This window comes from Drosophila simulans, chromosome 2R (assembly GCF_016746395.2).
Source record: "Drosophila simulans strain w501 chromosome 2R, Prin_Dsim_3.1, whole genome shotgun sequence".
Taxonomy (NCBI): domain Eukaryota; kingdom Metazoa; phylum Arthropoda; class Insecta; order Diptera; family Drosophilidae; genus Drosophila; species Drosophila simulans.
The window spans coordinates 5,471,615-5,485,491 of NC_052521.2; the positions used below are offsets into that span (position 1 = coordinate 5,471,615).

General features: G+C 46.5%; 3 protein-coding genes across 10 annotated transcripts; 1 reads left to right on the forward strand and 2 right to left on the reverse strand.

The window, feature by feature from the left end:
• Positions 1-1,639: 1,639 nt before the first annotated feature.
• Positions 1,640-9,421, reverse strand: LOC27206988 (arfGAP with SH3 domain, ANK repeat and PH domain-containing protein). 7 transcript variants are annotated; one of them, XM_016182755.3, is made up of 13 exons: positions 8,677-9,421; positions 6,045-6,117; positions 5,820-5,965; positions 5,411-5,751; positions 4,904-5,346; positions 4,383-4,818; positions 3,840-4,320; positions 3,660-3,779; positions 2,762-3,515; positions 2,630-2,706; positions 2,476-2,523; positions 2,029-2,214; positions 1,640-1,965 (listed from the first exon to the last, which is right to left on the reverse strand). In XM_016182755.3, exons 1-13 carry the CDS (start codon positions 8,803-8,805, stop codon positions 1,768-1,770), a joined length of 3,432 nt encoding a protein of 1,143 aa, XP_016026452.1. In that variant the 5' UTR covers positions 8,806-9,421; the 3' UTR covers positions 1,640-1,767. The 7 variants fall into 7 exon arrangements, with proteins under 7 accessions (XP_016026452.1, XP_016026451.1, XP_039147733.1 ...); XM_016182754.3 differs by having other exon boundaries at positions 2,762-3,599; XM_039291799.2 differs by lacking the exon at positions 8,677-9,421 and adding an exon at positions 6,267-6,314.
• LOC6733493 (nuclear pore complex protein Nup50) lies at positions 9,422-11,537 on the forward strand. Its single transcript, XM_002080514.3, has 3 exons — positions 9,422-9,785; positions 9,842-11,022; positions 11,084-11,537. The coding sequence occupies exons 1-3, from the start codon at positions 9,560-9,562 to the stop codon at positions 11,420-11,422; spliced, it is 1,746 nt and encodes a 581-aa protein (XP_002080550.2). The 5' UTR covers positions 9,422-9,559; the 3' UTR covers positions 11,423-11,537.
• On the reverse strand, positions 11,454-13,722 carry LOC6733494 (coilin). 2 transcript variants are annotated; one of them, XM_016167277.3, is made up of 5 exons: positions 13,488-13,722; positions 13,347-13,432; positions 12,007-13,292; positions 11,741-11,944; positions 11,454-11,683 (listed from the first exon to the last, which is right to left on the reverse strand). In XM_016167277.3, the coding sequence occupies exons 1-5, from the start codon at positions 13,620-13,622 to the stop codon at positions 11,544-11,546; spliced, it is 1,851 nt and encodes a 616-aa protein (XP_016026456.1). In that variant the 5' UTR covers positions 13,623-13,722; the 3' UTR covers positions 11,454-11,543. The 2 variants fall into 2 exon arrangements, with proteins under 2 accessions (XP_016026456.1, XP_016026455.1); XM_016167276.3 differs by having other exon boundaries at positions 11,741-11,947.
• Positions 13,723-13,877: the final 155 nt, after the last annotated feature.

Consider the following 13,877-nt stretch of genomic DNA (forward strand, 5'->3'; position numbering starts at 1 on the left):
ATTCCTTAATTACAGCCCAATGGTTTTCTTTTTTAGATGGCTTAGAAGCTACAACATCCTTTTTAATATCCGACCACAGTTTTTCGATGGGATTACAGTTTGTCGACTGGTGCAGGCCACCCCAAAACATAAATAGATTTATTTCGGAGCCAATCCTCGTGTTGAAAGACCCATTTTAGCGGCATATTGTATTCGGCACAGGTTGGCATCACCGTCTCCAAAATATTCACATAAAAGTGTTTATCCATGTTGCTTCTTATTCAATGGATTGGACCAACTCCGTAGTACGAGAAACAAGTCCATACCATTAAGCTGGATCCCTGTGCTTAATTGCTATTTTCAGTAGCAGTTTTAAATGGATCCTTGTTGCTGTGAGAATGGTGCTAAAGGATTGTTTTCTACCACTTGTTTCGGGCTTCTCATAAAAGGTGATTGCATTGCATATCCTAAGGTTGTAGCATTGAAGCAATTTACCAACATTTCTGTATTATATTCCTTTAGAAGTTCATTTTTTGATCATGTTACGTTTTTCTGCACTGCACTGCTTTCCACGTCTCATTTTAATAATTTTTTAAAGTTACGTTTTCTCTAACGATGCAAGCAAGTTGAAAGAAAATTTGCTTTTTACCAAAACAAACCTTCGATAAGTACCGAATTTTTGAAAAATAATTCGAGTGCTGGTTTTCTGCCGGCAAAAAAAAATATATATACATATATAAATATCATTGAGCCTATACCCATTAACCCACACAATAAATCCGACCGCTTATTGTTTTTGGTAAAAACACAACCTTATATATGTGTATATATGTAATAAGCGTTATGTTCTTCCGTTTATTTGACTTACATATAATATCAATATGCTTTAAAGTTTTGCTAAATAAATACTGAAAAGTGTATACAAAATGAGTAAAAAGAAAAAGGTGTGCAGTGTCTTAAAAAAAATGATTATATACACTTTGAATTTTCAAATTAATCATATGTGATAAGCAAATCTCGACAATTGATATCTTGCAGTTTGTAATATTTGGATACGTTTATACATATTGGGTACTTAATTGGTAACAACTTCTAGGTACAAAGGGCTTTTGCTCTCCTTTTTGCAGAATATGCTCGTATTTCTTTATAATTTTGTCCGCAACAGGGATAGTTTGGGCTTGGGTTTGGTTAAATTGATATTTCTTTCAACGTTGTTTTATAAACTCTTCGTCAAACCATTAACAACAGATTTAGAATACTTTAGAGTTCGAGTGAAAACCAAGATCCCGACCAGGTCGGGCCCGTGTGGATATCGTTAGTATCTGTTTATGGCAGCATAAAGTACAAGCATACAATACATGAGTTTATCTCCCGACAATTCTTCTGACATTGAGTAACTTTTGCGCACAGCGTTTTAGGCTAAGATACAGTTAGATCTAGTTATGGTACGAATTACAGCATTTGCAGGACATATTCAGTTATTAAAGCGCTAACCTTGGAAGGAAGCCAACGGGAAATGCACAGCAAGATCGCTACTTAAAGGCTTTGATTGAAATACAAGTGTAAATGAGTAGTTGGCTTCTAAGCTAAGAGTAACTTACTTGAGACGTTTACATGTTTAGTCTTAGGCAAATTAATAGTCAAACGCTTTGTGATAAAATAGTCGTAATAAATAAAAACTTGTTTTATATATCATTAGAGTTTAAAAGACGCATACACACATTTATATATATCTATATACAATCACGCGCAGCCACACACTAGCACTCAGCACAAACAGAGGATTGATTAATCAGGCAGCATATGCACGAAACTGACGGGAAACATGCCCTTCCTCGCCGGCTGTCCCTCAATAATGCCCTCCATCCAGTTCTCGTCGTCGGTGCGCTCGTTCAGCACGATCAAAATCTCGCCTTCCTTGAACTCCAGCTCATCATCGTTGTCCGCCACGCAATCGTAGAGAGCTCGGCACCGCCGCTGACCATTCTGGAAATGGTGATATGGATATCTCTTCAATAAAAATCAAGGATAGTAAATTAAAACCCTTACATAGTGGAACTTTCCGCCCAGCCCAGTGCCGCCGGTTTTCGACGGATTGTCCGGCGATGAGTTAAGGCGGTCGTTGTCGCTCGAGGACACATTCGACTCGGCTGAGTGATCTAGGCCGCCACCAGAGCTGTCCATATCCGTATGCCAGGACTCGTAGTCGGGAAAGTTGGCCGACTGATTAACCAGCTGAAAGATTTCAAAGCGAAAACATTAGCAAGGAGATAATTACAATGGCATAGATGGCAACAACAATTGAACATTGAAAATTATAGATTCGATATAATTTGTAGGTATGGGCGGAAAGGGTTAGAGCTTTTGAGAGATGCACAAAGCGAGACACTTATTAGAGAAACGACAACTGCAACAGCAAGAACAACTATTAGATTGCGTAGTTCGCTTGCAAACATTGTATGAAAGTGCAAATGAGCGGTGGTGCTTGCCATTTACCGTCTCCTCGCTGGACTGGCATCTCAATTGAGTGATGTGTTGCTTGCGCTGCAAATTGTTTTCCGAGTGCGGATTAGATCAAATACAAAGAAAGGTTTGGGTGTTGATCTACAGGACCTTTTCATAACCCACTAAACGTTCTTGGGGGACTTACCTTACGGGGAGGCGCCACTGGACCCTCGTCCATGGAACTGATGCTCTCGTTCGACTGTCCGTTTGATATTTCGCGCTCTGTCGATCAAAATATTAAAAAAACTGGAATTTAGTTGGCTGGTAAGACACTCACCTGATGGCGGTCCTGGTGGCGGAATCTTTGGCCTGGTTAACGCCGATTTGTCCACATGCTTCAGCGTGGGCAACTCACCGGTGGGCGGCAGAACAAGCTTGGCGCCCGCTAAATGGATATTCCTGTTGAGCGACTCACCGCTGGGTGAACGCTTGTGGCCGAAGGTTGTCATGGCAGGCATTAGACTGTTGTTGCTCCCGTTTCCAGATCCTCCTGGATCCTGGGACACTCCATACCCGTATCCTCCTCCGCCCCTGGGACTGCTTTCTACGCTCCGAAGGTGCGGCAACGTGCCATACGCCACGTCCAGCGACTGGTTCTTGTGATTAATGGCTCGAATGTCGCTGGCATCGAAGTTTTGCGAATGCCTTGGAGGATGAGGCAAAGTCCCGTAAAAAGAGCTGGACGAAGCGCTGCCCAATGTCCCGGGCGGGGGTGCTGGGGCTGTACGCTTCTTCAGCGAATTCATGTTGGCCGTGGATGTTGATTTCCGAGCACCTGTCACATGCCCGCCCAGATCGCTTTGCATATTCAAGCTGTTTCGCGCCGCACGAACGCTCTGGCTGGAGGCGGAACTGGGACTTGAACCACCATTCCCGGGCCCATTACCTCCAACATTGGTAGCACTGCCCAGATACTGTCCCACGCTTATGTGCTGTTTGGGCGAAGTCCCTGCAGAATGCGTATAGCTTGGCAGACCGGAGGGTAGAGTAAATTGCCGACTCGGACAATTGGCGATTGGACTAGAACTGGACTGTATGGAGTCGCAAGTAGAAGAACGAGAGCGCAGAACGGGCGAGTCCCCGCCAGCAAAACTGGGGGGACGCGAACGGGATTTCTGCAAGTAAACCGAAAAATGCTCAGCATAGAACATGGCTAGTCGGAATGTGCCACTTACGCGCTCATCGATGACTGTTTCATCGTCGCTGAAATCCGTGGAACCGTCCTCGTTTGGCAGATTCCAGTCAGTGTTGATGTGGTCGAAGGCGCTCTTCTCCCGCTTAATGGCACATTCAATCTGCAGGATAACGAATGCTGATTAATATTGATTCGAGTGGATCCATATTATGAGACTTACGAGCTCCCTGCAGCTATTGTGTCCCATTTCTTTGGCAATATCCAGAGCTGTTTTGTTCTGTGAGTTCTTGAGCTCATAGTCCGCTCCAGAGCGGAGCAGCAGCTTCATGCACTCCCTCCGATCGTGCAGAGCGCACAAATGCAACGCCGTATTCTTTCCAGTCACATCCAGCAGACCAGCCGGGTTGGTAGCTTTGTTAAGACCTTTGGGCGGCATATTTTGGATGAGAAAGTCGACTATGTGCAGCGTGGATCCCATCTCGCGCAGCACGGCCAGATGGAGGGCCGTCTCTCCGGCATCAGAGCTGGGCAGACAGCAAGTGAGATCCGCTCCTTCCGCCCACACCTGGAGCAACTGACTCATGTCGGCGTTGACCACAGCCTGCTCTAAGTCGCACCGTAAGTCGTTGTCATCCGAGCAGGTGCGCATGACATAGCGCTTGGCGACATACTTGGCGCGGATAAAGTCGTAGCGCTCTTCCCTGCAAAAACAAATTAAAACTAAGCACTCGGAAATAATCGCTACCATGCCAATAACACTTACATGCTGCTCTCGTGCTGAAGCTTGCCCCTTCCCAGCTTCGCCTCCATAATGTCGTTCAGCGTGCTGTTGCCCATGGCACGAGCGATCAGCAGGTTAGCCGTCGTCAGGTTGTCCAGCGTAAGACTCTGGATGCGCGAGTGGTGCACGCCCAGATCGCGATGCACCCCAGAGCACTGAATGCATACCAGAATGCCAAAGTTTAAACTGATCCAGGTCACATCGTTACGTGATCCACAGTCACAGCACCGATCGTTTCCCGGCAGTAGCTGTACATATCGGATCACAGTCTTTTGCAACTCCACCAGACTTGGACTCATCTGCGGATTGGCGTGCTGGAAGGCCTTGGTAAGTGCTTTTTCCTTGCAGTTCACCAGGACGGCCATCCATGCCTTCTGATCGCCTTCATCCTCCGCCTGAAAGTGATACGGACGATTGTCTGCAAAAGGGAAGAGCACAATGATCATATTAGTATAAGTGATGAGAGAACCAAGTCTTTACAAGTCCTATGGTGCTTCACTTACAGCTGATAAGATCAAACCCGCGCTTGTCATCCGGCACCGGCTTAATCTGGCAGGTGAGCAGATTTACGCGCGTTGGCGGCTTCGATTCGTCGGCATGGAAGATGTCAAGAAAACCATCGCTGGTGACCCGGCATCGTCGTTTCTGCCACACGCGACGCACCTTGCCCTCGCTCTTCTTGAGAAGGTGGCCTTGCCGGGTGACGCCGTGGTGTTTGTCACCTTGCAACTGGTGGAGGGAGTAACCAGCTCCCCCACTTCGGCTCTCCGACGATGGCACATTGTCAACTCGCTCAAAATCTGGAGTGCTTCGCAGAACTGTTCGCAGGTCCAGCAAGCTGCGACGATCCTCGTCTTGCTTCTGCTTGATCTCATGCAGCTTCTCGCTAAGGTCGCCGATGTATGTGCCGAAGTGCTCGATCGTCTGTAGGCCGTCCTTAAAGTAGCTGCATAGACCATAGATGTTACTTCTAATCTGTGCACATAGCATAACTATGTTGATGTACTCACTTGCTTAACGCGTGATAATACTCAATAAGGTGCTGCAACAGCTCGATTCCCGTCTTGGTCTTAATGTCTTTGTACTTCAGCAAATACTCGCAGGTCTGCAGCTGGTAGAGTCGACGCTCCTTCTCCATTTCTTCGGCCACCACAGCGGCGTCGATCTCTGTGCGCACCATACCCGCCTCTTTGGCCTGGGCTTTCTTCTCTTTCTCAATCTTGATGAACTTTGCCTCGTAGTCCTTGGCCGCCTTGTCGAACGGCCGCTTCATGTCCCCCTTCACGCCCCGCAGCTCGCTCTTCAGCATTGAGTCCACCGGAAACATCACAATGTTGTTGATGTTTTGCATCTATTTTTGTGGGTAAACAAATTATCTCTTAGATAATACTGTAATGGTTGCAAAACCGTGATGCCTACCAGGGTCTTCATCAGCGCGCTGAGCTCCTTGGTGACAACGCTGAACTTAAGGAACGCGGCGCCGATGTCCGGCTCATCCTGCTCAATAACCTTGCCGCCCAGCCGCTCCAGAGCTCGCACCATAAACATCTCATTGTCCACATGGGCTAAAAGATAAAAGCGAAAGCAAAGATTATTTGGAAGGAAGTAACATAAATGGTATCGTATCTCAGGGAATGTACTCACTGTTTCCCGAGTTGTGGATAGCCTTGACCGCTTTTTTCAGCTTAGTTAGACCCTCCCGGTCGAACTCCAATCTCTGAAAGAGATAGTTATTACAGTGATCAATTGAGCATGGTGTCAAAGGGAATACAAAAAAGTGGATTGTTTAAGGAATTTGATAGAGGGAATTCTTCAAATTTCTAAGACCGATCATTTGTATTTAGCGTTTCAATAAACGACCTGCACCTTCTGTGCTTTAGATGAGCAACCACAATGCATTCCCAAGCTTAGCCAAAGATGGGAAGACACAATAGAGGAAACGCCTTGGACGGACGCCGAATGAACAATATTTTCAGATTGAAATCGCGTCAATATCGGCATTAGGTATTCAGTTCGCCTGTCGGTCGGTTGACCAACGCCATCCCTTCGATACTCCCCTCACATTTTATGGCACCAGCTAATTGAAAATGTACGACAAGGTCACTTCTATTATTAAACTTAATAACCGAACCAGCCCCATTTCAAATGCAGTCGCATGCACCAATTAAGACAGCAAGTGAAAAAGATTCGAGGCAATTTCCCTACCGACACACACCCCCTTTTTCCAGCATAAATGTTTTATGCGGCAAAGTTTTTTATAAGCCAAAACCGGAATCGCATAAACAATGATTTCAGTACATTTCCGAAGTCGAGAAGGAAAGAGTTCGTTCCCCCATTGACCCGATGACTCTCCCCAATTGCCTCCAATTCAAAATGCTGTGTTCAAAATTGAATTAGCCGACAAGGAGAGGGGCGCAGGGATCCTGACACGGCTGCGAATCAAATGGGAATCGGCAAAGATCGCTTACATTCCTGCTGAAACTGATATATGAGCTAGCAGCCAACAACTGCCCAATAAATACTGCAGATTAGATTAAATGTTATGTGATGAAAAAAAAAACAACTAACAAGCGAATCGGCCAAGACCGAACTCCGGGAAACCTGACTATTTGCGATTGCAATTCTATACTACGCGATAGTCGCCGAGTGGCAAACATCGAACCCCTAGCAATCCGCCATCGGCTGGAGAAGATTAGTCATGTTGTAGAGGTTGAGCAAATTACTGGGAATGCAAACAACACGCCTAGACCGAAAACAAAAACCAGCTAACAGCTAACGATATTCGTCAACTTGTTTTGCTCTTTGGACGAGTTGTGCGGCCAGTTAGCTGTTTTGATAACAAAAGATGCTAATTTGTAATAAGTCAAAGCCCCAGAAGAAGGCTACAGCAGCACTTTGTTGTGGAGCGGCCAAATGAATGGCACAGAGAGAAACTCTTGGACGCACCAAATTAAATTTCATTTTAGACAGTCAGTTTTACAGCTGCTCCAAATATAATAAACACGCAATGGGAGAGACTGGCTGAAAAAAATGAAATAAAATTCATTTAACTGGCGGGGAATGGAGGTCACTGGGCTGCTTGGGCTACAGCAAAAATCCATCAGCGAAATTAAATATTAAATGTTTGACGTGGCGTCCAAGAAGGCGGCCCAGAGTTCCGGGAAAAACTGGGCATGACGTGACCGACCAATAAATCGTCTAATTTTGTTTCGCCGGGCGCTGCATTAGCCTGGGGAATTGGAGCATTATGTGTATATTGCACAACCGGCCCACTCAAGGGTCTTTCGGATGACAACATGGATGACTTTTCCACTTAGGCGTTCTGTGTTTTCTGTGGCCGATATCCCCAGCTGACTGAATGTTCCCGTACGGGAATAGCCGTGGTTCTCGGATTCGCTGCTCTTATCACACGCCTTTTTCCGGCCGTAAAATACTCTTTGTGTGCTTAGCTTTATCAGCGGGCGTTTTATATCCGTGTACTAACATACATCAATACATACATATATGCACATGAAAGTGGAGGCGACATCACAGCTGCCTTGAGTAAATATAGAAATTGCAGCATGCTCATGTGGCAGCCACTCCCACTTCGGTGCCCAGCTCCCAGTTCCCTGCGCCCCTAGCTCCATATGCATTTGCACGTTCCGGAATGCACTTTGTATTTTCATTGTACTATTTTTGTGGAATCGAGGAAAACCACCTTGCGGGCAGACAGAGAGAGCGCCAGCCGGGAGAGAGAGACCGCACTAAAATAACAGGCGGTGGCTCATTGTGGCGCCGCGCCAATTTACAAATCTGTCCGCCTCAGTCCCCCGGAAAATAATAATCATCACCGTTTGGCAGGGGGCGTCGTCTGCCATGTTAGCTGCAGTATCGCGTGGATATATAGCCGTGCTCCTGTTTTCACTTTCACCGGCATCGATCAGATTCCATTGAATTAGAGGAACTTTGTTTTGCAAAACCAATTATGGTAGAATTATTACTCATTATCCGTAGATGGATCGGAATTTTTTTTGATGATAACACATTCCTCACTCTCCTTAGCCTACAAAGATATTAGTTTTTGAACAGTAAACAAAATTTTCAGCGGTTCAAATGCCTTTAAATTCAGTGACCCCTAGACTGCGATTCCCGGAACACACCTGTAAACCCACCTGGATAGGCCACCTTGTACTAGGGATTGCTTGGTCTGTAGGTACACAGATGTTTGGCTGTCTGGACTACCTGCCTCTACACAAGGAACATGGCTCAGGAATTGCCTGGACAACACACTTACCTCTTCCAGGACGCCAATCGTGTGGCGGCAGTCGGGCATCCGCGAGGCGAAGGTGGAGGTGGTGGGCGAACTGTAGTCGGAGCGCGTCTCCTCCACAAACTCGGACACGGCAATCAGGGATGGCGGCATTTTGCTGCTCAGGATATCCCGATGTCCTGGTATATACAGCGTATCTTTTACTCACACGCACACTCACACACACACACTCACGAACGCACGCGAGTCGCACGCACACCAGCTCACGCCCAAGGCCGTGGAACGGGAGCAAAATGGGAGTGGGAGCGGGACGGCGAATAGCTGAGAAACTACCAGGATAACGCCTTTAAGCACTGTACGTGTCTCTGCGTCTTTGTTCACTCCCGATTTGTGTTGTTGCTCGTCGCACTTTCCCTGGCACTATATCCATATATCCACACACTGGCGTTCTCATCATCCTCATGCGATTTGGCTTTTTGCTTTTCGCTTTTCGGTTTTCTGCGTTTTTGGTACTGCTCGTACTACTCGAGATGCACAATTAACTTTGTCTCTGGGCGAGGGAAGTGCGCAGTACCCGGAATCGCGGCAATCATGGCAGGATCAGGAACACACTCGGACTAGTACTGCTACTGGGACTGGGACTCGCGGCACTGGACATGGTCGACCTAACTTTAGGCGTGATTTAATACTTTTGTTTTATTGCAATTTTGTGCTGCTGGCGTCTCGCTGTTGTTACCCTATCGATATGCTATCGAAAGCAGCAGCCCTGTTTCGCTGACTCACAGTTTCGTCGGCCAATTGAGGTAGCGATAACATTTATCGACCGCCAGCAACGCGGTGTGGATTTTATTCGGTTTTTTTCATTTTCACTGCATTTGCATTGAGTTTTAATACAGAGTAGAACAAGATGGCTGGCAAGCGACAAGCCACTTCGAACTTGAACCACGAAAACTGGGACGTGGAGGAGGAACCCGAGGAGCGCGGCACCTTCCGCACGGCCACCGAAGAGGAGCTAAAGACACGCGTTATCAAGAAGGCGCGCCGCAAGATTGCCGGTGGATCGTCCGCCGCTGAAGAGGATGGCGCCGAAGAAAAGACTGCACAGCCCAAAAGCGTGTTCAGCGGATTCTCCGGTAAGCTATCAAACCTGATCCGACCTGAGGGACTTGCTCACACCGATTGCTTTTAGGTTTCGGCAAGCCGGCTGCGAGCGCAGCCGCGAGTTCGCCTTTCTCCTTCCTGGCCAATCTGCCAGCTCCAGCCACGACCTCCAGCAGCGAGCCAAAAAAGTCTGCATTCTCGTTTGGGTTCAGCCCCAGTTCCAGCTCGGCCGATAGGCCTGCCAGCACCAGCATTTTCGGCACCGCCAGCCCCAGCAACACGGCCGATAGGCCTGCCAGCACTAGCATTTTCGGCACCGCCAGCACGGCCCCGTCTCCTTCGCCGGCCAAGGAATCAACAAGTACCGTCGATGGCGCTAAGCCGACAACCTCGATATTTGGCAACATATCATCTGCCAAGAAGGAGAGCAGCGAAGCCAAAACGCCACTAGCCAGCAGCAGCAGCACTAGCCTCACATCCACCATAGAGACCTCTGAGTACCGCGAATGCGTTGCTGACCTGAATCGGTCCGTCATGAAATTCTTGCAGGACCAAATGGGCAAAAGTCCCTACTGCATACTGACTCCAGTGTTTAAAACCTATGATGAGCATCTAAAGGACCTGCAAGACGAGGAGAGCGCCAGAACGAACTCCACGAAATCCAAAACGGCACAAGCCCGTTTTGAAGAACCAGTTGCGAAGGTGTCCCGTGCATCGTCGCCACCAAAAGCGGCTGCTACGTTTACGTTTGGCAAGCCAAGCGCGCCAATAGGCGCCAGCGTATCGCCCTTAGCCAAGAAACCCAACTGCACCATAACCAGTGGTGGGACAACCACCACGACCACAACACCACTGGTCTCCTTCGGCAGTACGGCAGCGTCCACTGCGCCAGTGTCGTCTTCCTCCAGTATCTTCAGTTTGACAGCAAAGCCCACTGGAGAAGCCAAATCCGATGATGCCCCTAAGTCCAGCATTTTCAGCTTTGGAGCTAGGGATACGACCACCAAAAAGGATGAGCCTAACTTCTCGGCACCGAAGACCAATGGCTTTTCATTCGGACTGAAAAGTAACAACGACGACAAGCCGAGCACCTCGTTGTTTGCAGGTTTCGGAAAAGCGCCGGAAGGAGCAGGAGACGGCGCAAAGGGCTTTTCCTTCACCAACAGTGCCACGCCCTTCTCTCTCGGAAACATTCATCCGCCAGCTGAAGCTGCAGCGTCAGCGGAGGAGAAGGAAGAGGATACGCCCCCAAAAGTCGAGTTTAAACAGGTGAATGATAAGAGAATTTTCTTTTCGAAGGGAAAGATAATGTAACTTCTACTCCAAACAGGTTGTGGAGGATGACGCTGTATACTCCAAGCGGTGTAAGGTATTCATTAAGAAAGACAAGGACTTTGGCGATCGTGGCGTGGGCACGTTGTACTTGAAACCTGTCAAGGATTCCGAAAAGACCCAACTGTTAGTCCGCGCCGACACCAATCTGGGCAACATCCTGGTCAACCTTATTCTTAGCAAGGGTATACCTTGCCAGCGCATGGGCAAGAACAATGTGCTGATGGTCTGCGTGCCCACGCCAGAGGACTCCAAGGCCACATCGATGTTGCTGCGCGTAAAGAACGGTGACGAAGCCGACGACTTGCTGGAGAAGATCAAGGAGCACATGAAGTAGAGGATAGACAACTAATATGAATTCGTACATATAGATGTTGTTTAATCGTTTGTATTTTGAAAGCTATAAATGTACGAAACCCTGGAAATAGAACTCAAGAATGTACACACAATAATGATAATCAGTCGATTGTGGGTATAATGCTTTTGGCTTCAATCATATCTTTAAGATGAACACTTAAAGTACGCACATCCTCAGAAGACTCGTTCAACCCGCTCATATAATATTGACTCAATATGCGACCGATTTCGGGGGGATAAACTACAAATTTTAACGTGGTCAGTTTCGGGTATACAATTTAAATTGATAGTCGCTTACTTATTGTTTCCACTGTTACAATTTTGGTCCGCCGGTTGACGTAAGTGCATCTCCCGGCAATAAATTCGGTTGAGCCAGATTTGGCGTTTCCCTTAATCTTCAGCAGTTTAAATATAACCGTATCGCCCCTGGACGGCAGGCTAGTGAGCGGAGTTGCAGTCCGCAGTAGGTTCCTTATAATGCCCAAAGATTGCCTATCTTGTACTACTAAGATGTGAAGGGCACTCATAAGCATAGAACTACCATTTTAATGTCTCGGATCTCACCTGGAATCGGCTCAATATCAGAGTCGTCGCATGTAACGTCGATATTCGAGTCATCTACCAACATTACATCGTCGTCGGAATCGGATACTAATTCTTCCTCAAAAATAGGTACTTTTTCCGTTTTTACATCCTTCGAATCAACGTTATTTTTAATCGGAGATGCATTTTCGTCATCTGGCAAAATTTTTTCGACTTTGGGTGTTTTTTCCATAGATGTGTTGTTCTGCAGAAATGAATCAGTAAGCTCAAGTGGATTAGTGGCTTCAGCTTCGGACGGAAGAGTGGTCTCAGCCTCAGTAGAATTGTCCAGATAAGCAGATTCAACTGCTGCTATGGCCTCCGGAAGAGTGGTTGATGTTTCAATGATGTCTTCGGGAAAAGTTGCAACTGCTGTCTTTATATCTTCTGAAACAGTTTTTTTATCCTTTACATCTGGAAATTCTTGGTCACGCAAAGTGTCGATGGATTCGAGCTTTAAAGTTGAATCCTTCCCATTGCTTGGGAATTGTTTAGCCGTATCACTCTTAGCCCCTTTCTGCAGCAACAAACGAGGGCTGATGGGCTTAAGTTGTATATATTCCAGAATTTCAATTTGTTTTTTTTTAGTGGGAAATGGAACTATGCGCGGAACATTAAAGGACATCTCCAAGAGAGGGGAGCGGAACGAGATCGATGGGAGGCTACCAGCAATGCCAGGACCCTTCTCAGTTTGGTCCACATCCAAGTGTGTTTTGTCCTGCTGCTCCTCTGGAGTTTCGTCTTCCTGCAGCGCTACCACACCAGATTTTTCTGATAGAATATCTTGATTCTTGCTTTCTGACATTTTACTCTCCTTCAGCGTGCATCGAGAAACACTCTTAGGAGCAGGTTCATTCTGTACCTGCTCAGATGCCTCGGGCGATTTGGGCGGTTTCTTGTTTTTGGATTTTTTTTTAGTCTGAGGAGCAGATTCCTTCTTCTCTGTCTCGATGTTCGCTGACATGCTAGAAACTTCTGTCTGAGTTTCAGGGGCCTTTGGAATGCCCTTGTTTATCAAGAGCTTTGACTGCACAGAAGGTCCACGAGCCTTATCTAGTAACTCCTTATTTCCCACACAAGACGGATCTTCCTTAATATTGATCCATTCTGAGTTGTTCTGGTTCTTGGAGCGCTTTGAAGGTCGGAGGGGAGTGGAGGCGGTTAGGTGTACCTGTTCCTCGACGGATCGATTCTTGCGCTTCTTACTGGATTTTACAGGAGCAGGGCTCACAAAGGTATCACTATCATGGCTGGCAAACCGAAAGGCTCTGCAAGAGATGAATATGCTGAAGTAGCACGTAAAAAGAAATAAGCTCACCTACTTGAGTCCTTCGGCAGAGTTCAGCACTTTAATAGACTCCCTCGGGGGCAGAAAGCATCCATCTGCGGTGAGCAAACTTATGTCCTTCTGTTGGAATGCAATTTATTAATAATTAGCAGTTGGAGATTCTTAAAAATCTTGCCAAGCTGAAGAGGTTTTGTATGTGGTCCTGGAGGTCCTTGATGTTGTTCCATGCTGCATCGATGAAAACCAACGAATTTCGTCGTTCGTCCTTGAAAAAGTTTGATAGATCTACCTTCATGCTGGATTGGCGCATTTCTGACTTAGTTTTCTTACGATTAAAATTATTTTAAAATGTGCTAACATGAATAGAGATGGAAGTATGTTCGATTTCGTTATCGTTAAATCGATGTGTTTATTTTTCTGTAAAATGAATTTAATTTTTTCGTAGTGATTTATAAAAATTGAGCTTATTTGAATGACAAACTACATTAATATTAAAAAATTGCAATATGGAAAATAATATATTTAAGTCAACAAGATTTTACTTTAAATTATTTAAGTTAGTTTT